At 34.3% G+C, this 27462-nt stretch overlaps 1 protein-coding gene across 1 annotated transcript in view; it reads left to right on the top strand.

Moving 5' to 3' along the window:
- The window catches only part of CFAP299 (cilia and flagella associated protein 299), a 552389-nt gene extending 526266 nt beyond the window's left edge, over positions 1 to 26123 (top strand). Inside the window, exons 5-6 of the mRNA XM_070409369.1 lie at positions 8459 to 8588; positions 24013 to 26123. Of these exons, the coding sequence (XP_070265470.1) occupies positions 8459 to 8588; positions 24013 to 24108 (226 nt within the window). The 3' untranslated portion in view covers positions 24109 to 26123. The remainder of the gene's footprint in view (positions 1 to 8458; positions 8589 to 24012) is intronic.
- Positions 26124 to 27462: the final 1339 nt, after the last annotated feature.

Genomic DNA, 27462 nt, shown 5'->3' with positions numbered 1-27462 from the left:
TTTTTTAATATATTTTATTAATTTTTTTTATACAGAGGAAGGGAGAGGGATAGAGAGTTAGAAACATCGATGAGAGAGAAACATCGATTCAGCTGCCTCCTGCACACTCCGCACTGGGGATGTGCCTGCAACCAAGGTACATGCCCTTGACCGGAATCGAACCTGGGACCCTTCAGTCCACAGGCTGATGCTCTATGCACTGAGCCAAACCGGTTAGGGCTATAAATTTTCTATTGTATTATTTTCACACTGTATTGTAATCCTTTGTTTGTATTTTTGACATCCCACAAACTATGAGTTTCTTGAAGGTAAGAACTGTTTCTTTTCATTGTTAAATATTCAGTACCATTGTGGGCACAGAATAGATGCCCAAAACTGAACTGAATTGAGTGACCCTTCTGACTATCTGTCACTAGGGTTTTTAATGTTCTCAATTATTTTAATAGTTACAGTGGGTTGTTCAACAGTTATCTATATTTTCCCAACTGGCATATGCATTTATTAAATAACTGATTTAATTTGGGAATACAATATATATTCACAAATAAGAGCCAAGTTAACTAACTTATGGAAACACTAATCATATTCCTACCAACCAAAATAACTGATCAAATTATATTTTTACATGGAATACGATACTTCAGAAGATTAGTTATTATAGAATGTTTTACTGCTTTGACATTATTTGAAAAATAGAAAAAGAATAGGAATATTTATTATTCTACATTAAATTTTATGTCTCTACACCACAATTGCAATTCCACATAATATAATTTTTCCATGGCAATAAAATGAAATAAAAAGGATCAACCACAAGAACACATTTTAGCATTATTTCAACATCTTTATCATATTTTTGGCAAATCTATGGAAATTTTTGAAAACATTTTACACAAACATTGGTCCAATCAACTCTAAAATAGCAGTGTTAAATGGTTTGTAGGTGTGGAAACCACATATCTCAGTTTGCCCAGCATCATCTGAGCTTACCCATGTTGTCTTGGCACAATTGTTACTAGCAGCCCACTTCTGTCTCAAAAAGATCCTAGTTTGGACAATAAAATTATAAGGTCATTCTACTTGCAGGCTCACTAGACAGATAAAAAGAAAGACAATAATGTTTAACACTTAATGACCATGATTGATAGAAGATCTTCTGGATTTTCATTTTCAATAAAAATCTTTTTTATTCCATAAAGCTATTTCTCTAAGTTTCCAAGGCTATTTTATGTTTACAGATTTCCTTTAAATATAAATATGTCTCTATCCTAAAAAATATATTTTATAAATATTTTCTTCTTTCTTTTTCTCTCAACTAAACTGTGTTTTAACTTTATACTTACATGCAAATTTTAGGTACTTAAATGCCTACTGGTCCAACTGCATAAAACACAAAAAGGTTCCATTATTTATGGAGTCTGAAAGAAAAAATTTTTCCTAATCATTATAAACTGTTGTTTATATTCAGAGGAAAAATATCTTACATGAAAACAACTTAATTTTCAGTGATGTGTTCTCTGTAATATCAAATTTCATGCTCACTTGGTATGGATTTAATTTTTTTCACTATGTTTTATATACTGGATACAGGAGTTGTTATAATCATTATTTTTGTTCTGTATTAACTCCTAAGACCTTAGCTTGCTTTTAAATATATTTTATGATTTTTTTAAAAATAAAGCTAACATTGTGTTTTTGTGCTTTAATAATTTCCATACATATGCCCTTCCCATTCTATTTGAAGGAAGATATTTAGTAAAACTAGTATAAACATGGTATTCTGGAGAAATGCCTTTATATTTTTTTCTCCTGGTAGTCCAAAGCTCTGTTGCCCTATGATGTTATCAAAATATTTTCTCTTGTTCCAGGAGTTATCATGTAAAATAGATGACAAACAGGTAATTGTTTTCAAAAGCATACATTGAGGCCCCCTTATCACATAATGAACAGACTTTCCACATATTCATTTCATTTTATTATTTGAACTTATTTGTATATATGTGTATAAGTAATTCTTATACCTGTGCACTAAAATACACAATTCCTAGGATGTTTATCATAGGAAGAAAATGGAAATTTGTTTTTTTGTTACAAAAACCTTAAATTATTCATAAAAGTATCTTTTACCTTCTATATATTGTAGATACAATGTGTTTGAAATTTTCTATAAGTATATTCAAGATGTGAACAATGAGATGTAAATCAAAATAATGTGTAAGAACTTACTGAATCAAAGATGGCTTTTACAACAGTAAAATATTAGCATTATAAATAATCTTTTCAATATATAGTTCAACCTCTGAACTTTAGATAAGAGAAAATTTGAATTATTGCATCAGGGTTTATATTTTCTAAGTCCCAGATCAATATTTCAGGTAAATTGTCTTAATTTCCTTTAAAAATGACTATTCTTGCTACTTCTTTATTTTAATTCTATTATAACAGAAATAATATAATAAATGGAATTATACATAATATTAGAAATGGGTATGCATCGTTTATTAAATAAATACACATTTCTTGAGTGCCACATATTGATATAGACAGCACAAGAAAGACAAATAAATTTAGAGAGTAAGAAAGAAAAACTTAGCTTTTGATATACTGAGATTTAGGAGTTTATGGTTGATCCCAGTCAAGTACAGTTGAGCAGATGATATGGAACAGCAGCTCAGGCAAGAGAACTGAGAGGAAGAAGATGGGTTGGTATGGAGAAGATAGGTTTAATTATGATGTCTTAGGAGAAAAATGTAACAGTCTGGAGAGAATCTAAGTTTAGGTAAGTTTTTTAATCTTTTCTGTTCTTTCCTTTACCCTTCTTATTCCTCTTCTACTTTTTTCTGTCTTTCACCTGTCTTTTCTTATTTTTTTTGTTTTTCTTTCTCTCTTTTTTCCTGCTCTTTGTTTAGTTGGGATGATTTATAAGTATTTGCTAGTTCTGGGGAAAGATTTTGTGGTGAGGTGAGTTTGATAATATTAAGGAAATTTTGGACAATTATTGAAAGTATTAAGAGGCAAAAGGGATAAACTTCAGACCACACATGGAGATGACTTTTATCTTGTAAAGAAAGGGAGGCAGTTATTCCTCTGAGTTGAAAATGGAAATAAATAGGGACACTGCCAATATAAAGAAATTTGCTAGTGATGGCACCGGATGTTGATCATGTTTCCATTTAATGTACTTTATCTTCTTAATAAAGTAAGAGGTGAGATCATCTGAGAGCAAGGAAGAAAGTGAAGAAATTGGAGAGTGGAAACAATGTAATGAATGATAAAGAATGATAACTAAAAACATGAGAAAGTACTCTGCAATGTCTAGAATCCAAAAGCAGCTATATATTTTGAATTTAAAGTTATATGAATAGTATCCAGTATGTTAAATTCAGCAAAAATTATCACAGATCGTATGCAGGAACAGTGAAATCAAACATTTGGATTGATCTAAAGCTGCTATTTTTCAATATAAAGAAAGCCAAATAAGTAAGAAATTTGTAAGTACTGGCAAGTATCTTATGAATTGTAGATAAGTAAAAAAAAGTAAAACAAACAAACAAACAAAAAAAACTAGTTGTTGTAAATTAGTATAGAAAGGGAAAGCCAGGAACCTAAGGCCTCAGTGAAGCCAAATTAGTGGTGTACATTAACTAACAAAAGAATACCAGGGGACAATAAAAATTCAATAGAGTATGGTTCATGACAATATCTAGAGTGAGGATCTGAATGTAGTTGGCTTAAAAGGAGTGGAATTAAGGTTAAAATATGCATTAGCCCATTCTGCATCTGTATTGGTGACATCAGCAAGTAGCAGAGTAGGAAACTACAGGCCCTCTCTCCCGCTACAAACACACATATTTGGCAACAATCCCCAGACAAAATCCCTTTGCGAGAAATCCAAAAACTAACTGAAAGGCTCCTGCACACCCCAGGCAAATGCAAAACCAGCCTTACCAAAGCTAATAGAGAGGCTTGGGACACCCTCTTGCTGTACCTTATGATCAAAAGGAAACCCCCTAGTGATCAAATTCTCCCAGGAAATGAAGGGGCTGATTTATATATCCTGATCCCCACCATTTCTGAGGGGACTTCTCAGAGGACTGGTTTCTATTCTGCCAGTCTTGGAGCTCTGATGTGTCTTGCAAAGTCTATCCACCTAGGGCAGCGGTTCTCAACCTGTGGGTCACGACCCCTTTGGCAGTCGAACGACCCTTTCACAGGGGTCGCCTAAGACCATCCTGCATATCAGATATTTACATTATGATTCATAACAGTAGCAACATTACAGTTATGAAGTAGCAAGGAAAATAATTTTATGGTTGGGTCACAACATGAGGAACTGTATTTAAAGGGCCAGAAGGTTGAGAACCACTAACCTAGGGGAAAATGGAGACAGTGGTGTGGGTTGGTAGGCACCATAGATTCTACCACCTGTTCATCACAGAGCAAGCATACAAAACCCACAGCAGCCTGTTTTCACCTGGGGAGGAAAAAGTAGGAAGAAGCCCTCAGAATCTCTTGCCAAGCTGATTGGTAGAGGTCTTTTGTATGAGGCCAGTCTATGAATACTGGGAGAGTGGCCTGCTTTGTCTAATGTGTGGACCTCAAAACAGAGTCAAGAAAAATCAAGAATTGGGCCAAAATGTTCCCTAAAAAAGGAATAAGATACATCTCCAGAAACTAACCCAAAAGAAATGAATAATATGATTTACCTAAAAGAAAATTCAAAATAACTGTCATAAAGATGCTCACTGAGATCAAGAATATAGTACATAAACAAAGTGAGAAATTCAGCTAAGACAGAAAATATTTAAAGGTACAAAACAGAAATCATGACGCTAAAAACAGAATAATTGAACTAAAAAATTCACTAGAGGATTTTAATATCAAACTGGATTAAACAGAAGAGAGGATCAATAAACTCAAAGGCTTGTCATTGGGAATAAGTCAGAGGAGCAAAAAGAAGACAGAATGAAAAAGAGTGAAGAAAAGTTAAAGGACATCCTTAAGGGACCAATATACACATTGTGGGATTCCCAGACAAAGGGAGAGACAAAGGACAAGAATACTTACTCAAAGAAAAAAATAATGGCTGAAAAGTTCCCAAATCTGAAAAAGGAAATGGGTATTCAGATCTAAGAAGTTAAAGAAATACCATTTAAATAAATTTGAAAGAAATCTACATTAAGACACATTATAATCACATTGACAAAATCAAGGACAAATAGACAATTTTGAAAGAAGGAGAAAAGTGACATTATATCTACAGGACACACTAACATGAAAATAAGCAAATTTTTAGAAGAAACCTGTAGGCCAGAAGGGAGTGGAATAATATGTTCACAGTGCTGAGAGAAAACAAGTTGCCAACCAAGATGCTATACTCAGCAAAATTGCCCTTCAACAATGTAGAAGAGATAAAGACTTTCCCAAAACAGAAAATCTCTGAGAGTTCATCATTACTAGACCTACCTTAAAAGAAATGCTAACAGGAGTTCTTTAAGTTGAAATGAAAGGATACTAAACAGAAATATGGCAGCATAAAAAAGTATGAAACTCACTGATAAAGGTAAATATATACCAGTAAACAAATACAGAGTATTGTATTACTATAATGATAGTGGTTAAATCACTTTTAATTCTATTATGTTAAAGGGCAAAAGTTTAAAAATAACTATAACTAAAATATATTAAAATATACATAATATGAATAAATGTAAACTATGACAACAATAACATAAACTATATGTGGAGAGAATTTAAAGTGTAAAGTTTGCATGTGTGATTGAACTTAAGTTATTATCAGCTTATAATTTACTGTTAAAACTAGAAGATATTTTATGTAAACCCCAAGATAACCACCAAAAAAATACTTTAAGCAGATATACACAAAATAATAAGAAATCATTCAAACCATATCAATAAAAGAATCAACAAACAAAAAGGAAGATAGTAAAAGAGAAAAAGACAGACAAAAGAATTTCAAGACTAATGGAAAATAATAAAAAGCCAAGAGTATAAGCCTTTCCTATCAATAATTACTTTGTGTAAATGGATTAAACTCCTTGATAAAAAAAAAACATAGAGTGGCGAGATGAATAAAAAAACACACAAAACACTCAACTATATGTGATCTAAAAGATATTATTCACAATAGACAAAATATGGAAATTACCTAAATGTCCATTGACAGATGAATGGAGAAAGAAAATATGGCTTATAAATCCAATGGAATATTTATTCAGCCCTAAAAAGAACGAAATTCTGCAATATGGGACAACATGGATGAACCTTGAGGATGCTATGCAAAGTGAAATAAGTTAATCACCAAAAAACAAATACTGTATAATTTCACTTACATGAGGTATCTAAAATAGTTAAATTCATAGAATCAAAGAGAGGAACAGCAGTTACCTAGTGCTGGAGAGAGGGGAAATTAGGGGTTTAGTTAATGGCCATAAAGTTTCAGTTCAGTGGGATGAATAAGTTATAGAGCTCTAGTGTACAACATTGTACCTACAGTCAACAGTAATGTATTGTACACTTAAAAATTTTGTAAAAGGTTCAATCTGCTGTTGTGTTCTTATCACAATAAAATAAAAATTAAAGAGCCCTGCAAATTAGCTTTTTATATAGTCACACATGCGCACACGCGCGCACACACACACACACACACACACAGGCTACTTGGACTTTAACAAGGCTTTTAATTTTAGATGTGAGAAACAAGATAGGAATGTATGATATAAGCCATGTTACTTCCAATCATAGCTGTGACTCAAGCATTTTGCTGGGATTACCTATATCTATACATCTCGTAAATAATTATTTAGAGATAATTATATGAAAGATTTAGAATCACACCCATGTTTCCTATTCCAATTTAGCAAACTCCTAACTGAACAGTCAGTAAGATGAAGGTCAAATGATTTTCTGTTATGTATTAAATTGAATTCAAGAATCTAGCTTGGGTGCATAGTCAAACTGGCTCCTAATACCTTCACCAGTGAAATTAATTTATAACCAATACGATATTATAGGCTGCTAGCTACCATCACCTTATTGGAGGCTAAGCCTGCCATGACAAATCCCACTTATGAAGACTAGCTAAAGTGAAAACCCCACAAACCATGAATGCTCATCTCCTTTCCTCAATTCACCACCATCTTTTCCTTTTTAATAGTCATTCTTGCTCTCTCAAGAAGGACTAACTAAACAGACAAAGATGGTTACAAAACCACTTTACCTAACTCTGTGACTTAGGAAGGGCAGACATCCCTATGCCCTGAACATAGAAAGAGTAGTGGGGAACGAGAGGGAAACAGTTATCACTAATATACCCTCCAAGGCTCTTTCTGAGTATGGAAAAAGTTGAGGGTAAACATTACATTTTCGGGTAATAGCACAAAAGTCGATGCCTCAGAAAACAATATAATTCAGAGTGAATTTAATCAATAAAATATACTCTTTCAAAATAAATAAAGAGAGTAATAGAGGGCAAAACAGCATGGAAATAGGATAATATTAGACATACCAGAAATGCATTAATATTTGATCCTATTAGCATAATATTAGAAATGTGTTAACAGGAATAAGACATGTAAAATAAGCATATTGAGTATTCTTCTTCCAACCCATATGACAATATTATATTCATTTTTGACAAGTAGGTATAAAATAAGACATGGAAAAAATAGGAGTTTTCATAGATCAACAACAACCACAACAAAAGGATAAACTGCTGGCAATGTCGAACAAGAGAAAGAACACATATGTTTGAAAAAAAGCACAGATCTTAGTTGAAATATTAGTTTTATGGCATATTAGTTTCAAGGCCTTGACTATGCTAGTTAACCTCCCCTAGTCTGTTTGCCTTGTCTGCAAACTGAGAACAACTTCACATGGGTTGTGACCGAATACATTACCTCATGCCTGGTCTATGGGAACCTATCAGATGCAAATTGTTTCCTCACTCCCCAGAAAATATATTATTGAAAAATAGACCCTGAAAGAAATGAATTCATTTGTTTTGAATGAAAAGAGATGATAAACTTAGCCTGGCTTTCCTTTTTGTAAACAGCTTCTTAATAACCTGAATATTCTTAATACCCTGAAGAGTCTGAGCAGGAAAAAATAGCTTTAAATTGCATCAATTTTCTTCTTGACTTCCTGGGAATATAATACTGTACTGGAATAGACCCTAGATGCTAGAGTGTCCAAAGCAGGAAATCATGCAAAATATCCATAAATATGTATCTGATTTGAGAAATATGTAAATGGTTTGAGAATAACCCAGTCTAAACTCTTCTGCAAGAATTTTAAGTACATGTAATCTACATGGTAATACAAATTATGATTTGATCCACTTATCTTGCAACTGAACTCCCCCAAATATTTTCTGAAATATATTTGTCAATTTTATATACTATACATATAAATTCCTAATAAATATTTATTTTTATAGCTTTTACAACTGGGACAGTCAAATTGCTGTTTGGAATTCAACTCCCAATTATCAAGTGATTGCTGATAATCCAGAAGGCTTGCTTTTCAAATACAAAAGAGACAGAAAAATTCTCAACGTGGACCCAAGAGTAAGTCTGCTTTTATATTTATCTCCAAATTTGATTGTATTTCTACCATTATTCAAAATTTTATTATATATTTGACAACCTTAACGTTTAAATCTAGAGTTGAAAAAAAAATATGTTGAAACTTAGAGCATGTACTATTCTTAAAAAAAAAAAAAGCACTCCAAAACAACAAATTATCAGAAATCAATAAAGAATTTGGGAGGGGGAGGGATTTAAATAGAACACATATATGGGGATACTTCTCCATGCCTAGCACAGAATGAGATCAGGGAGTCAGTGGGCAATGCATTTGTTTGATCTGATCTGATCTTCCAGATGGCCAGTCATTTTTTACTCTATGTGGAGATGAGTCATGTAGGGAAGGGAGACTCTCAACTCATATATGTACCCAGAATTCTAATATTCCTTTTTATATGTAACTAACCCTGAAAATAGTATGGTCCTTAGGGTATTTCTAAGTGTTAACTTAGAAAATACATTTTATTTAAATATTTTAAAGATATGTCCATTGATATTTTGAATTTGTTCAAGGACAAATATTTATATCTTACATAATTCAAAGGCTGCATTTGCATCATGATTTTAATCATGACTTGTCATATGTTTGGGGGTGAAGGTTAAAACTTAACGTCATATGTGCTTGAGTTTCTTGGGCTTTTTTTTTTTTTACTTTTGAAATATATGTTAGTCACATGACAGCATAGGTCTAAAATTAAAGTCCAGAAAATCAGTCCTTCATAGGGAAAAAAATAAAAATTATATGATATGCCTGGGATAGGGACAAGGATCGACCAAGGAAAAGGAGGATCTGATTCTAAAACTTTTCTAAAACATTTTAGAAATTCAAAATCAACAATAAAATTATTTTTGTATCATATCTACTTAGTGAAGTTCCTTGCTCATAGAAAGTGCTCAATATCTATGTGCTCAAAGAATGAATAAATGAAATTCTATAGCAAGAAATGGTTTATTGCCTTTTTAGATAGTCATTCTTGCTCTCTCAGGAAGGACTGACTAAACAGACAAAAGTGGTTGCAAAACCACTTTTCCTAACTCTGTGACAACTGCAAATATCAGAAACCCCAAGACAGTGACTTAAACAGAAGAAGCTTCTTTCTTTTCCATGTGTGAGTGGAGATATTGTCAGTCCAAAGTTGGAATGGCAGCTCCATGGTCATCTGGGCCAGGCTGGTCCTCATCCTCATCGGGCAAAACAGATCCTCAGCCAAAACAACTGCATTCCAAACAGGATTCATGGAGGGAACTCAGAGGGTGCAAAGGACAAGCTCTCACTTCCTCTTAAGGGCGTTTCCTGAAAGCTACCACACAGATGTCCACATATGTTCTATGACACAAGCTTAGTCAGGTGGTCATATCTAGCTACTTGGGAGACTGGAAAATGCAATCCTGATTCAGATGGCCATATGCTCAGCTGTAAACAGGAGTTCTGGAAAAGGAAGAAAAGAGGTTTGGGTACTTGTTTCTGTCACAATGCTATCTTCTTCAAATAACATTACTATTTTCTGGTCTTATATTTCTCATTAGTAAAATGAAGGACTAAACCTGAAAATCTTTAGGGCCATATTTATTATAAATGTATTAATGCTAGGTGAGTTTATCAGCATACCATCTCTCTAGTGGTGCCTTTTTCTATCATAAATGAGTGTCAAAATGTTATCAATTAAGTACAGAAAACTTAATAAATAGCATTTACAGAGTCTTTTCCTTTTAGAAAGCTAAACGATATTCATAAAAATATACAGTTATTAATAGCTTCATTAAGATGTGTGAAACAAATTTAAGAATCAGTTTTGAATGACATCACACTTAGACTATTTTAGAACTCTGTTTTAACTAATGGCTAATAAATACTTCAAGAATGTATGTCATGAATTATAGTTTTATGGTCTTTGTGGAGTCATTATTGAATGCAAACTGTTACTTGAACATGGTTCAAATAACTTTAAAACACTCACTTCCAAAATAATCAACCACAAAATTTCAAAGATTTAGTCAACAATTCATGAAATGTAACATATTCCTCTTTATTTCTTGAAGGTTTTGATTATAATTCAAAGATTCATGAGTCTGAAGGAAAGGTATTTCTAAATTCTAGAGAAAGAAAAAGGATTTAGTTTATTAGTGATAAGAGTAAAGAATTATTAGATGGGATATCTGATAACAATTGTAAACTTTTGTTTCTTTAAATTTTACCTTTGAAGATAAAAATTAATAGTTGACTTACTGGAAAAGAATGTTAGTCTTAGCATCAATAAACAAAATTCTAGATCTTACTTCAACTGGCAGCATGGCCTTGATCAATTAATTTAACCTCCTGAGCTTTATTGTTCACAACTTGAGGATGAGAGTGTTGTTGTTCTTTCCTGATCTCTAGGGTCCCCCTACAGTCCCAGGCCCAAGTCACAGATATTCTGACTCAACAGGGCCCAAAAGCAGCCAGTGTGATTCTGCTACAGATTATCCTTGAACCACAATTGAGAAAATCTTCTCCATAAAAAGACAATAATCTCAAGAGACTTGGTACTCTGTCCTCAAACATGTGTTCTCAAGCATTTGTTCTCAAAATATAACACAAATATTTCAATTTTCATGGTTATATATAAAATTATCATGTACATTCCTACATAATTTTTAACTTATTCACCTTCTTCAAGGAGCCATGATCCTTTTACATTTTATGTACCCACAAAGCATCTCATACAAACCTACAAGAAAATCAGAAGTTAGCTAAAATATCAAGTTTTTAAAACTACCAATGCACAATAATAAGAATTACATTTTAAAATTCAATATTTTGCCTGGCTGGCATGGCTCAGTGGTTGAGCATCAATCTATGAACCAGGAGTTCACAGTTCAATTTCTGGTCAGGGCACATGCCTGGGTTGCAGGCTTGATCCCCAGTGGGGGGCATGCAGAAGGCAGCTGATCAATGATTCTTTCTCATCATTGATGTTTCTATCCCTCTCTCCCTTTCCCTCTCAGAAATCAATAAAAATATGTTAAAATAATAAATACAAATAATTCAATATTTTTATCAATAATTTTACTTGAAATTCTTCCTGAGATAAACACCTCCTTATAACTCCATAGTTAAGATGCTATAAAATATTGTAAGAACAATACAGTTCAACTTTCCTTTCCTTCAAGTATTCTCTTTGAAATATTTTTATGCTTAAATTTAAAGAGGACAATTACCATGTAATTTCATTTATGTGGAATCTAATGAACAAAATAAACTAACAAACAAAATAGAAACAGACTCATAGATACAAAGAACAGACTGACAGTTGTCAGAGTAAGAGGGCATTGGGGGGATGAGGTTGGGTGAAAAAGGTGAAGGGATTAAGGCAAAAACAAACTTCATAGACACAGGCAACAGTATGGTGATTACCAGAGAGAAAGGGGGAAGATAAATAAAGATAAAAGGGCAATAAATGGTGATGGAAGGAGACTTGACTATGGTGAACACACAATACAAAATACAGATGATATATTGTAGAATTATACACCTGAAACCTATATAATTTTATTAACCAATGTCACCCCAAAAATTAAATTTTTAAAAATTCAAGCCAAAAATAATAAAATGTCAGTTTCTAATTGTTTACTGCTAGTATACAGAAAAAAATTAAAGAGGTCAAGATAAATGACAGGTAGAAATAGTTATAAACAGGATGTGCTTCCTTTGTATAATACAGATGTAGACTCATTAATTCTGAAGTGTAGTTCCCAGGAAACATAGTTGTTTATGAATGGTAACAGTGGAAAAAAAAGAAAATTGTGCAGGTCTTAGAACAAGTAATGTGTGTTCATTGGTTAAGAAATTCCAAATGCAATAAGAGTTTGGTTGCATTCAAAACAGGACCACTGGCTTTAACTTCCCTGCAGCTGTATAACATCTGGAACAAATAAGGCAAGTTTCTATTTTTGAGTTAAGAATGCTTGTTTGAGTGATTCACACCCACCAAAATGTTTCCAGTGTATTATCTTTAGGAGGATTGAGTGGAAGCACTTTGCACTCACTCCCCTACATTATCTGAATAAATGTTTAAAGGCTTTTTGTATTTTTATTTTAGGAAACATTAACCGTGGGAAAGTTTGCTTTGAGTCTTAGCATAACATAGGTGGTCTAAACCTTCATAATATTTGAAAGAGAGAGAGAGAGAGAGAGAGAGAGAGAGAGAGAGATTGTATAGAATAGTTAAAATTGAAAAAATTTTTTCTTAGTTATGTTAGATGTTTCCCTCTTCTATACACTAAATCTGAGGGCCCCTCACCTGGGGAAATGCCTGGTTAATAGATACTTAATAAATATTCATGGAATAAGTGATTGAAGGAGTGATTCCCTGCTAACACATAGTAATGCTACACTAAGTAAAAGTTGAGTGGATTATGTCATTGATACCTGATGTAGCAATGATAGCCAGAGAGGGTACAGCCAGACTACCATATAGTGATCCAAGTGAGTCAGAAAAAACAATTGCAAGAATTTATCAGTGGAAACAGCTAGTGCAGCTATCATTTTAAGTTTTGTAGAGGTCATGCAGAAATCTTTGTTTTGGTATGTGCTTTTAAATCTTCGTGTGTAGTTCCAGAAATATGTAATTTAACCTATCTCAAATTAATTCTGTTGAATTAGAATGTTTTAATTTATGAACAAATTGACCCAAACAGGTTAAATGACATGCTCAAGGCCATGTAGTTCATTACTAGTATAATTTAGCAATGGAATTTAAATATTATCAGACTTCATAGGTTATAAAGATGAGCAAGATTTCAACCCTTGTCCTTTCAGTACTTACAGCAGTTTTAGGAAAACAGGCATGTACAAAACATAACTACAGTATAAAGCAGAAAATGATATTTTGGAAAAAAAAGGAAATGCTTTGGGAATTCAAGTAGAAGAAGAGATGGTTTATGACCTGGGGCAGGAGACAGTGGAGAGGTGATAGTGAGGGGACTGCATTGGGAATAATGTTAGATGACAATAGAGGAGGTAATCTATTAATTGGGCTTGAAGAATTATTAGAAATTGAACTCATAAAGATGAAGAGGTTGGCAATACCAGAATGAAATCTACTAGCAAAGATAATGTTGAAGAGTGTAAAAAAGAAAGTAAAACATGCCTAAATAGTTCAGTTTGTCTGCTGCATTGGCTAGGTGAAGGGGAAGAGGGGGAATTAAGTGTAGAAAGGTCATGAAAATCATTGAATGCAGGACTAATGAGGATCTCAGCCTGAACTTGATAGGAAGTGGAAAAATATGTGTAGGCTCTTGTGCTAGGGAATAACAGGATAGAAGTTATGTTTTAAGGACATAAGAGAGTGTAGATTAGGACAGACTGGGAGGAAAATCTGGAGAGGATGAGAGCATAATAATTCAAATAGAGAACAAAGAGGACTAGAACTAGGGGTCCTGTTATAATGAGCAAGTTTCTGAGTTGATGTTATTAATATTTTAACTCCCCAATTATTCAGGTAAAGACCAAACTTATAGAATGCATTTTTATCTTTAAAAAAAAACAAAAACAGTGGTTAAGAGATCTCACTTCACCCCAATCCTCAGAAAAGAGAGAGGATGCGGAGAATGGGAGACTTGCACTGGAGGAATATAGAGAGGGTGAGCTGGATGGAAGTCAGTATACCTGTCACTTCTTCATCCTTGCTTCCATCTCCCTCTTCCTCATTTGATGTTACTGAGCACCTACTGGACAGTGTGAGATGTTAAAAGTAAATCAGAAAGGTAGGTTTCTTCTAAAAAGCCTATAGGTTAATTAGTGGGTGGGTGGGTGGGTTGGCGGGTGGGTGGGTGGTTAGGTGAAGAAATCTAATGTGCACAGAAATGACAATCTAGAAAGTGACCTGAGAAAACAGAACAAGCTCTATAAGAATTCAAAGGGGACAGAATTTACATTTGACCTAAGGTATTGAAAAATCAAGTCTGAACTGAATTTTGGAGGATGAGTATGGTGAGGACACAGGGACTGGAGCAGAAGGGGTATTCTAATTGGAAGAAACATCCCATATAGAGGAAGCACAGAGCCTACATGGGAAGGGAGAGGACCTCCTATTGGCTAGACAGTGGTCCTCAGCACAGGCCTTGACATCAAAATCACCCAGGCAACTTTAGAATATATGCAGCCTGGCCTCACTTGCAAAGATTCTGGTTGAATTGGCCTGGGTGGAAGGCCTGGGCATCTATATATTCCAAATGCTCCTCAAGTGATTCTAATGTGGAACCAGGGTTGAGATCAAAGTTCAGAAGGAGAGAAATGACAGAGAAGTTTTGAGAGAAAATTGAACTCCAACTGTGGATGCCAAAATATGAGTTTTTGCCATTCTGCATCGTTCAATGAGAATCTGTGTCATTTGTTTCAGGACTTAGAATCAAAATTTCTAAGTATGAAAATGCATAAGCCATTCCGAAATAAGGTGATGTTATTTTTCTGCTTGATAAACCTCATTTGTACAAAAGAAAGTCAATTGTATGAAAAATAAGAAACTCTATAGGACAGTCTCCTTTTTGCTACTTTGGTGTTTAACAGACTACCTCTTTTTTTTCATCACCATTGATCCCCCATATACCCTCTTCCACTTCCACTTCCTTCTTCCTCCCTGCAGTCACCACACTGTTGTCCATATTCATGAGTTCTTTCTCTTTTATTCTTTTTCACTCAATCCCTTCACCTCCTTACAGCTCCCACCACCACTACCACCATCACCACCAGAGCTGTCTGCTATCTATGAGTCTGTATCTATTTTGCTAGTTCAATTTGTTTATTAGATTCCACATATGAGCAAAATCATATGGTGCTTGTCTTTCTCTGACTGGCTTATTTCACTTAGCATAATGCTCTCCAGGTCCATCCATGCTGTCCCAAAGGGTAAAATTAGCTTTCTTTTTATGGTAGAGTAATATTCCATTGTGTAAATGTACCACAGATGTTTTATCTACTCATCTAATGGACACTTAGGCTGCTTACAAATCTTGGCTGTTGTAAATAACACTGCAATGAACATAGGGGTGTATATATTCTTTTGAATTAGTGTTCAGGTTTCTTTGGATAAATTCCCAGAAGTGGAATTGCTAGTTCATAGGGCATTTCCATTTTTAATTTTTTGAGGTAACTCCATACTCTTTTCACAGTGGCTGCACCAGTCTGCACAAGGGTTCCCTTTTCTCCACATTCTCACCAACACTTGTAGTTTGTTGATTTATTGATGATAGCCATTCTGACAGGTGTGAGGTGATATCTCGTTTTGGTTTTAATTTGCATTGGTCTGGTGATTTGTGACATTGAGCATCTTTTCTTATGTCTCTTGGCCATCTGTATGTCCTCTCTGGAGAAGTGTCTATTCAGGTCTTTTGCTCATTTTTCATTGGTTTGTTTGATTTTTTGTGTTGAGTTTTATCAGTTCTTTATAAATGTTGGATATTAACCCCTTATCAGATGTATCAGCAAATACCTTCTCCCATTCTGTGGGTTCTTTTTTAATTTTGTTGATGGTTTCTTTTGCCATGCAAAAACTTTTTAGTTTGATGTACACCCATTTATTTATTTTTTCTTTTGTTTCCCTTGCCCAAGGAGATATATCAAAAAAATATTGCCACAAGAAATGTCTGAGATTTTACTGCCTATGTTTTCTAGGATTTTTATGGTTTGGAGTCTAACATTTAAGTCTTTAATCCATATTGAGTTTATTCTTGTGTGCATTGTAAGAAAGTGGTTTAGTTTCATTTTTTTGCACATACCTGTCCAATTTTCCCAGCACCATTTATTGAATTGACTGTCTTTACCCCACTGTATGTTCTTGTCAAATATTAATTGACTATAAAGGTATGGTTTTATTTCTGGGCTCTCTATTCTATTCTTTTGATCTATATATCTGCTTTTATGCTAGTGTCATGCTGTTTTGATTACTATGTCTTTGTAGTATAGTTTGATATCAGGTAGCATGATTCCTCCAAATTGGTTCCTTCCTTGGGGTCTTTAGTGGTTCCATATAAATTTTTGGAATATTTGTTCTAGCTCTGAGAAATTGGTATCTCGATAGGAATTGCATTGAATCTGTATATTTCTTTGGGTAGTATGAACATTTTAAAGATGTTAATTCTTCCTGTCCATGAACACAGTATATGCTTCCACTTATTTGTATCTTCTGCAATTTCTTTCTTCAGTGTCTTATAATTTTCTGAGCACAGGGCCTTTTACATCTTTGGTTAAATTTATTCTTAGGTATTTTATTCTTTTTGAAGCAATTGTGAATGAAATTGTATGTTGTTGTTTTTTAATTTCCCTGTCTGATAGTTCATAATCTGTATATAAAAATGCAACTGATTTCTGGATATTTACTTTGGATCTTGTATAACAAATTCATAGCCAACATCATACTCAATAGGAAAATTCTACAAGCATTCCCCTTGAGATTGGGAACAAGACAAGATGTTGGCTTTCACTATTCTTATTCAACATAGTACTAGAAGTCCTAGCCACAGCAATTAGACAAGAAGAAGAAATAAAAAGCATCCAAATTGGAAAGAAGTAAAACTATCATTACTTGCAGATGACATGATACTGTAAATAGAGAATCCTAAATAGTCCATCAAAAAATAATAGAATCAATTATTGAATTCAGTAAAGCAGTTGTACTGCATCTTGAATATAGTTGCTTGATATGTGACTCATGACAAAATAAACAAAAAACACATGTTAAAATATCTTAGACAGAATGTGGTTTCTATCAGATGTAGGAAACTGGTGAAATAAAAGACACTATTGTAACATAAAGCTGTCTGGATCCGTCCTGACTGTCAGAGCTTGGAAGGCATGTGCAGTGTAGGTTGTGCACCAATTTAGTAGCATGTATTATTTTTTATATACCATCACTCCTCACAGTATAACAGGAGCAAGACCCATTTCTTTTTTTTTTTAATCACAATTGTTCTAAGATAAAAATGCATTATGTTGGAATGTAAAATGTTTTCACAAGAGTTCATTATCAAACATCCAACTCACCATGGCTTAATTAGGAGTGGTTTCTGTCAATTCACTAAAACATTTCCCTTCCTCTCTCCTTGCACTAGCCAATCATGTGAGAGCCGTAGGCCCCACTCCTAGAGGTTCAAACTGAATTCAGCTGTAGTGTGGCCCAGGAATCTGTATTTTTAATATATCCCTAAGTGATCCTAAAGATTAGCTGGATTTGATGTCCATTTCTTTACATAGTCATATTTTATTAGCTGTTGCTTCACCTTACTCTATGTCCATAAAGTAATCAAACTTTGTTCCTCTAAAGCAAGTTTTAATTCAACAGTGTTAATTTTAAGTAATCTAAATTATACATTCCTGAGACCACACAAACAGACTAGAAAGTACAGACCATGTGCCAAAGACTTCTGGATAACTTCTATAGTAATGCGGTCCACCACACTGGATGCCTCTGCTGATCAATTGCTGCTAGTTTTCCCCACTTATTTGGATCATTGTAGAGTGAGGCTGGTGATACCCATTCTGATCATCACTGCCTCATCAAAAAATCACTAGATTGGGTAGGTTTTTCCAGAGGCTCAAATGAAACAATATATGTGACAGAGAGTGGGAAAGCATAAACTGAAACGTGGGGCAGAAACCCTTTCTGGTCGCTTTCCTATTGCATCTCCACGGTTAGCATGTGGTAGGTGCTCAGTAAACATCTGCAGAATGAATAAATTGAATATTAAATATTTGCTAAAGAAGCGAATAGGAGGGCCAAAAATAATCCTGGAAACTTTTAAGGTTAACGTGAAAATATTTTAGGATCTTAGGCACTAGAAACATATATAGAGCTATTTTTAGCTGAAAATTAGAGTAATTGACTCTGGTGCTTTCCTCCCCTTGGTAGTTGAATTAACACTGGGGGTTCTTTGCTGAACTTTGGAGTACTGACCCTGAGTGTGCAGAGCAATGGCAATGTGTTAGGTCCATGGGTAAATGAGAGAAGCAATTATTTTATTATTTTTTAGTAAATGTGTAGCCATTAGTACATATTATACAGATGCCAAAAAAAAAAAAAGGCCTGCCCAATTCTACTTTCTTTTTCTATAAGCAAAAGAATATCTAGGTGACAAGATTTAAAAATTAAAAACAACTTTTACCAAAAGAACATACGTTTTTATCTGGGGTGGGGGTTAATTTAGAGGAAGATTCCAGCAGTACCTTCTCTCAGCTCCTCTTTCCTCTCTTCTGTTTTTCCCAAGCGACCCTCACCAGAGCACTTGTGACCATTAGTAGGGAAGGTGTTAATTGCCTCCTTAATGCTACCTCACAGTTCATTGACTGGTCTTAATTTCCCTTGCCATGTGGACATTAAAATCAGATGGAGCCTGTCACGGCCTTGAAATTGCTCTTCTCAAAATGGAGGCCCATAACATTCCTCCATCCTTTCCGCAGATGGTTCGAATTTAATCTCTGAAAGCCCCACCCTCCCAGTGTAGGTCCTCAGTTTTACAATCTGTCTTTATACAGGGCCCAGGTATAATGTCATTGGACATTAAAAAATAAAAATAAAAACTCCCACTGAATAGAGTCAGTTTAAACAAGGCTATGGTTTCTTCAAAGTATCCAACAGCATCCCCCCAGATGCCACGCAAGGGGCAGGGGACACTTACTGAATCACCAACACCACTGTTTTGGTTCCTGGATTTTCCTCGGAGGCCCTTGTAAACGGTGCTTTTTAACTGTGGCATAGTCACAGTTATTAAGAAAGCTGAGGCCTTGCCAAATTTCTGGTTTTGCTGCCCAAATTACTGAATGTTTGGTTGATTACAGCCCTAAAACACCCACATACTAAGAAACCTTTACACATTTTCTCCCCTGGGCGATCACCTGGGATACCTGAACTGAAAGTCCACCACATATAAATTAAGTATTAACTCAACTAATTTCTGCTAAAATCAATGGCCTTGAGGAATCCATCAAAAATTATATTAGCAGAGCATGGCTTTTATGAATTAAAACTCCTAACACTAAATGCTATGCCCTCCTCTTGACCTGGAAAACTGATTTTTATTTTATATGCAATAGTATGGAACAATCCCTAGAGATAAGCACATTGTCGTTAAGTGTTCAATGTATGAATTCATATATGAAGTGCAGCGCAGGAAAGGTAAGCTGGAGGAAAGAAAAAAATTAAATATATATGTTTGAATTATTAGATGTATGTCAATGTTCAGTAATAAAGATTATTAATGATAACTCTTCACCATCCAAATCAAATATCTGCACTAAAAAGAATAGTACATATCTCAATAACATATTCATGACAAAGAAAACTTACTGTTTTACACTTATAATTAGAAGGGCAACCTAATCAAACATCATGCCAAAGGTAAAAGGGACCAATATAGACTAGGGAAATGATAATAAAAGAATTTGAGGAATAGAGAGTAGCCCCAATTCAAGCTCACTTTTCATGCAATTTTTCCTCACAAATAAGGACAAGCAGTGTGAGAGACAAGGGAAGATTAGTTTCCTAGTGGATGAAATGATTGACTAAGAACAATAGTGTATACAGATGATGTATTATAAAGCTGTACACCTGAAGCTTGTATAATGTTATTAACATTGTTACCCCAATAAATTTAATTGAAATAAAAAATTAAAGATTAAAAACACACAAATAATCGTTTCCTCCGTGATTTCAAAGATGTAATAACTAATGACAAAGAAGCAGGCACTAAAAAACACAAGTCAGGCATGAAGTCACTGCACGTGTGAGACCACAGTTAAGGGATTATTTCTAATTCAAAGAGAGCACGATTTCTCCTGGGTCTGTCTCTACAGTTAAATAAGCTGTCCTCTCCCATGATTCCTTCCTAACCGTTCACAACCCCAGCAGGTGCTTGCAATTTCTGAGACCTGAAATCCCAAAGCAAGGGGAGGGATGTTGAAGTATACTGGAACATGGAACATAATAGCATGATCAGTGATCAAGGCCGATGGCAAGACAGGAAAATCTCAGGTTGACAGTGTCTAAGTGGTTATTGCTGGCTGCAATATCTTCAGTATAAACCCGGTGGCCTCAGCAATGCATATTGCCTCAAAGAGCTTCGGCAAGAATAAAAAAATAAAAAATAAAAACACAATAAAACAAACAGATTGCAGCCCCAACTGGGGAGTCCAGAAAACTACCTCACAGACACATGCAGCTGCTCCAGAAGATAGGATCTTAACCTTTTGGGAAATGCAGCTTACTTTAAAAATCTGATGTTTTATGGATTTGCTCAAAAAAGGAAATGCATACATGGCCATGCACACAGAGTAGTATAATAATGTTTTAGGATATTTAAAGACTTGCTTAAGTCTCTTAATGAATTCCACTGGAGAAATGAAGACCCAGGGACTCCCCAAAATACATGGAAGTAGCTGAAAGAGGCTAGAAGAGCAACAGGGGAAGGAGCAAATGGTGGGAATAGCCAGCAGGACTCAGGCAGGGAAAAGCTGCTGAAGAGAAGCAATAGGTGTGATGTATTGGAGTTAAATAGATCTTAAGGAAATTTCTAAACCTCTTTGAACACTTCTTCACCTTTGTTATCTCATCTGTAAACTCTGTAAAAACAACCATTTTACAAAAAGTTGTTGTGAAGATTAAATGAGAGAATTTGTTTAATGTTCCATTGAGTAGGTGTTCAATGAACGAATATTGGTTCTTGGTGGTCTATCAACTCAGAAACAATGAAAGTTCTGAAAGGATATCATTTTTCATCATAGTTGAAAACTGGAAATTATGTGTATGTCCATGAGTGGGCAATCATAAAATAAATTATGACACGTTCACACAGTTAAATACTATGCAGCAGTTTTAAAAATGACTTCAAACTATAATTACTAAAGTTGATATGCTGGTATGAATAGCTGTTTAGACTATATTATCAAGCGAAAAAGCTAGCTGTAGAACAATGTAAATAACATTCAATCCTGGAGTAATCATAGTTTATATAAGAATTTCTAATAGATGGACATTTAGGTTGGTTTCTGTTTTTCTCCCCAAATTTAAATAATACTTCTCTATAACCAAGTTTCGGTGTTCTTTTTTTCTCTTTAAGGTGAATTCCTAAAGTGTAACTTGCTCAGTTAAAAAGTATAAACTTTGTGAAGCTTTAGAAATATATTGTCAAATTATTATGCAGTTACACCATATCAATTTGCAATTACATATACCTGAAATAAGACTGCTCAATCACCATGCCCTATTTATTTTGCATATTTTTTAATGTTGTTCATTTTATATCCAAATTTATTTGGGGTCATTTCAATTTGCATTTTTAATTTTATTAGGGATGAACATTTCTTTCATATGCATGTTAGTATATTCTGTTTCTTCTTCTGTAATTATTGCCATCTACACACTTTTCTATAGAGTTTTGGTACATGTTTGTTTCCCATTACATTTGAAGTATTCTATATATAAAAGTTAGAAAATCTTTGGCTATCATACTAGTTGTTGTACTGCATGTGAACATTCCATGGGGTCCTTGGTAAGTACCAAGATTGTACAAGGATTCTGAGAAACAATAAAACAAACAAACAAACAAAGAAAAAGGCCTGAAAAATGTCCACACACATTCACCCAGAGAGCTTATAGCTTCAGATCTAAACATTAGCCACTGGTCAAAAGTAAACACACAAAAATTAATACTCCATATAGCAAAAAGTTGTTCTCTTTGCTAGTGGGAACAAGAGCTTATATAGACAAGTAGACAAATAAACAAAGAAAAGAAAATACTAATAAATCATAGTCTCTGTTGTCTCTCACCCAAGAAAGAATAAATCTCTATAATCTATTCATTCATTTACAGAGATCACAAAGGTTAGACCATAAAACCAAATTCCAAATCATTGCTGTCACCAATGGGGAATAATTTATTGATTGTAAAAGTTCCAAAACAAAACACAAAAATAGTAAAAAGGAAAATATGTAAAGAAACAGAAGAATAATAAAGCGAAAGTTCTGTTGCTCCTGGGAATTTACCTCTTGGAGCCAAGGAAAGAAATGTTTGCTTGAAGTCTTCCAGGAAATGCAATAACCCCCCAGCAACGCAGACTCCCCTGCTATCAGGGAAGCCACTGGACACCACATGGAACTTCCAAAATGTTTACAAGATTATTTTTCCTAAAAGGATATAATTGTGACTCTCATACAGATATAAAATGAATATGCCAAAGATTGTATTTAATTCATTAATTATGGAGGGAACCAGTAAGATATTAAAAATATTTCAAAGGAGGATTCAAAGAGCATAACATATGTGAGAAATAAAAAAAATGAAATTGACTTACAAATAGATGCAAAGCAGGCCCCAATACGGAGCAATAATTAATTGCCTTCCAGGAGGCACAATTCATTTGCATATTTGTAGACAAGAATATCTGGCCTTATCATCAGTTTTCTACAACTGAAAGAGTTGTAAAATAGTACAAAAATGATGAAAGGCAGAAAAGACTTGGATGGATGGATGAGCCATTCAGGACACCCATTCTTTTAACCTATTTCAAAGTCTTTGCAATTTTACTGACTTATTTAATAAAAGATGGATCTAATATATTCTTTCTCAGCTAGCACAAAAAAAATAAGGTACTATTGGGAAAAGGCAATACTAAAGCTCCTCTCTAGTCCCAGATCATCTTATCATCTCTTCCTACAGAGAAGAGAGAGCAAGTAAGATTATTCTTTTGTACCTCCAATATAGCAAAGGCCCAATGACTAATAATTCCCAATTGTAGATCTTGTATACCCCTTTTAGTACCTCTCTCTTCTGTCTTATCAATACCACATCAGTGAATATTTGTTCCCACAGGAGCTCCTTAGGAGGCTTTAAGTATGATAGACAATCCTGAATAAACATAGAAGGAACAAATCTTTTATCAAATATTATAATTTGAAGGGGGGAAAGCATAACAATTGTTTTTAAAGTGATAAGGAACCTTTTCATGAAACCCCCCTGGAGAGGTTACTTTCGCGAGTCTGAATCAATTCCAAACTTGAGACGTTTGTATTACTTGAAATCAAAATAGGATTATTTTTTACTTATTAACTTGTGATCACATGTGTTTGCAAAGCCCTTCCCTGAGAATTTTGCAGAGTTAGTGACCCATGTTGTTCAGCAGAGTCTGCACAAGTATGAGCCTCGGACCCTTCTTTGATCCTAGATGGTTTCAGTAATGTCACAACCCTGGGCCTCAAAGCTCTTGAGAGGAATTATCACTGCTCCTCGGAAAATGAATCTGGGGGAAAACATGGACAGGTCTCCATTGCCACAGCGTTTTTAGGTCTGCTTGCTACAACATTGAAACCAGAAGCAAATGTCTTTAATACCAATTTTTGCACGGATTGGACTGATTAACAATATGATTTCTGTATTTTAGGCTCCACCAGGTGACAACTCTACTAGAATCCCTATCCCGACAGAGCTCTACATACAAGCTGTCATTTTTGACCACGTTTCCAGAAGAAAGACTTAACTGCCACATGTTAGATGGTTCCCTAACTGTTCACTGAATTTAAATGAAACCTGTAACCAGAAACAAATTAAAATAATGAATGAGTCTTATAGCTGGAAAGCAATTTAGAATATTAAAAGTTAATAAAGAAATTAGAAAGGAAACTATAATATAGGCTATTTTTTTATTGTACAGATAGCCTATTAATATAATTTGAGGTTTTTCTAACATTTTTTTCCTGCGCAGTGAGGCTGATTGCAACACTTCATGGGAGGAATTCTTGTTGCAACTTCAAGGATATAGTAATTAGTGACACATTTTGTAGCTCAGATTTTCCAAAATAAAAATGTTTCAGGTCCTACCATGCCAAATTTAGTGGACCAAACCTTATGCCATGTGGCATAAAATCATAAACTAGAATAGAATAAGGGTCACACATGGGGACAGGCATAAAGATAATAATAAAATATAGGGTTTTCAGTAACAGCAAATGAGTAAATGAAATCTGAAATATCCCATGAGATGATGTATAAAATGAATGAAAGTGTTAGATACGTGTTAGTGCTGGATGATATGAATCCCAGGACAAGGAAGCTGAGAAAAGGAAATCTAAGGGAAATCAGAAGATTGCAGAGAGACGAGGACTTTGAAAGAGAAAAGAACACATTTTCCTCAGGTAAGCCTGCAGTGGCTTATGTGCAGAAAAGATCTTATTCAGAGTCCAGCTGTGATTTAAAATTAATCTTTGGTTCTTGATCTTCTTCCCCTTCTCTTCTCTCCCCTTTCTAAACAATCCAGTGTTAAGGCAATTAGGTGAGAACAAAGCGGAAGTCTGCTCTGAGTGTGGGGGAGGGAGAGCCCAAAGCAGAATGTTCAGAGTTTCAATGGGGTGAGAAGAGCATATTATGGGGGAAGGATGGTCTGGCAAGAGGTGTCAGATCCCAGTCAGGGTGAGTAGAGTGGTATTACATTAGAATTGGATGTATTGATGTAGTCTCATCATTTTCAATATACAGATACAGGACACATGTTAATGTGTGTATACATACATATTCCCTCCCTCTGCCCATGGAGAGTGCCTAGGGTAGCAACATCTAGTATCAGTCAGCACACCTAGCACCCAGATCTCAGTTTCTCAACACTTTCTACCAAAAGGAAGCAGAGATCCTTGGGGAAATGACTGACTCCAGGGCTGAGGCAGAGAAAATATGAGTCAGGAATATCGATTTTGTGCCAGAAAGCAAAGATGTTCTCAAAAAATGAAGGGGTTTACCAAAAAGATACAGAACCCAGCTTGAAAAGGTTCTCACTGTCAAATCTGGGGCAGTTTGAGCATCAAAATAAATAATGATACAAGAGGCATAAAAGCAGAAACCGTGAGTCCATTCTGGTCCACATAAATAAATCAGAAAATTCGATATTTAGGTAGTATTTCCCCACAAAATGCCTATTGATTACAGAAGGAACAATGGAAAAGCCAGGAAGACGCTGCTTTCAGTCAGTGATTGAAGAGAATATGATTAATATTGAGGCGAATTAAATTTCTTCTCTAACCAATAAAATGCAACAGAGTAATTCAGCAATCTTTTGGTAATATCCCTGCCCAAGTTTTATAACCTGAACTTAAACAAGAGTAAATGCAGATAAACCCCAATTCAGGGACATTATATAAAACTATTAGCCCGAGATCTTCCAAATTGTCAAGATCATGAAAGAAGACAGAAAAACCATCCCAGACTGAGGGAGATTAAAAAGACATAGTAACAAATGCAACACATGACTCAAACTTGTATCCTCATCCTATAAAGGGAAATTGAGGACAATTGATAAAAATTGAATGGTTTCTGAAGATTAGATTAGATTAATGTAAAAATGTTTATGTCCTGATTATGCTGTGGTTATATTAGAAAATTTCCTTGATTGAATTACATTAAAGCATTTGGGGGTGAAGGGCATCATGTCAGCAGATTATAAATATTTCAGGGAAAAAATTCTTTGCCTGTACTTATAACTTTTCTGTAAGTCTGAGATTGTTTTAAAATATGATAAATACTTTATTTATTATATTTACAAATTGAATACTCTAGTAACTTATACTTTAAGTATATAATAATTATTGTTCTGTCTATAAATTTGATGAAATTTTAACAGCCATTTTTATGATCTCTATAGTTTAATTAACTAAATTCTTTTAAACATTTTAAATTTTATTTATTCCCTTCATTACATTACATTTTCTAATGATTTTAAAATTTCAATTAATAAATAAGCTTTCATATATTTAAATAATTCATAAATATAATTAAACTTATAATTCATGTGCTCTTAAAGTTTCAATATGGTTTACAAATTTATAAAATTGCAATTTAAAATCATATCTAAATTAATTATTCAAATATCACATTTAAAATTAGAATAGAAGGCTTACCTATTAGATACTCTATCCTCCAATATGCCAGTTTTTAAAAATGTTGTGGCTCTGTTTAATCAAAGAATTTCCCTCATCACTGACATTTCTATCTCTCTACCCCTTTCCCTTCCTCTTTGAAATCAATAAATATATTTTTAAAAATGTTTTGGCTATTTTAAATGTTTTTAAGTTTAGGTATTTGAAATACTTAATAAATTTAGAAATTATTCCTCTATTTAACTCCAAGTTCAAGACACTAAAAAATTAATTATATCATCACAAGTAATTTTTACATTCACTTCTGAACTGAATATACTGATACTCAGTATTGAACAGAGATTTGAGTTCTGGTATGAGATGTATTTATTTGTTAGGGCCACCATAACCAAATACCACAGACTCGGGGATAGTGGAGTAGGGTGGCCTTAAACAACAGAAAATTATTTTCTGACAGTTTGGTTTCTTCTGTAGCCTTTCTCTTTGTTTGCAGATGGCAGCCTTCTTGCTTTTTTGTTTTGTTTTTGTTTTGTTTTTCTTCACATGGCCTTTCCTCTGTGCAGGCATTCCTCCAAGTGTTGAAATTTCTTTTTTTAAGAGAACACTAATCAGATTGTATTAGAGTCCATTTTAACTGAATTATCTCTTTAAAGGCCCTATCTTAAAGCACAGTCACTCTAAGATGCTGGTGGTTAGTGCTTAGATTATAAATTGAATTTGATTGGGAAAGAATGACACAGCCCATAATATGGGGTGTGAACTACAAATATCCAGGACATTTTTCTCGTGATAAGAGTCTCTCTGCCATTGCTAAGCCAGTTCTAGACCTCTGAAGATTCCAACAGCACACCTTTCAAATGTGGGCTGCTTTGCTGTTCAAGAGCCTTGGATTCAATGCCATAGTACCCAATTTTGTGGTCTGATTTGAGTTTGCAACACCTGCCCAGCTTGATTAATATTCAATGAAC

Source organism: Myotis yumanensis, unplaced genomic scaffold (genome assembly GCF_028538775.1).
Source record: "Myotis yumanensis isolate MYYU_CA2020_CCGP unplaced genomic scaffold, mMyoYum1.0.hap1 SCAF_1, whole genome shotgun sequence".
Taxonomy (NCBI): Eukaryota; Metazoa; Chordata; class Mammalia; order Chiroptera; family Vespertilionidae; genus Myotis; species Myotis yumanensis.
Note: the sequence above shows the minus strand (reverse complement) of the source record. Positions and strands in the feature narration are given on the sequence as shown.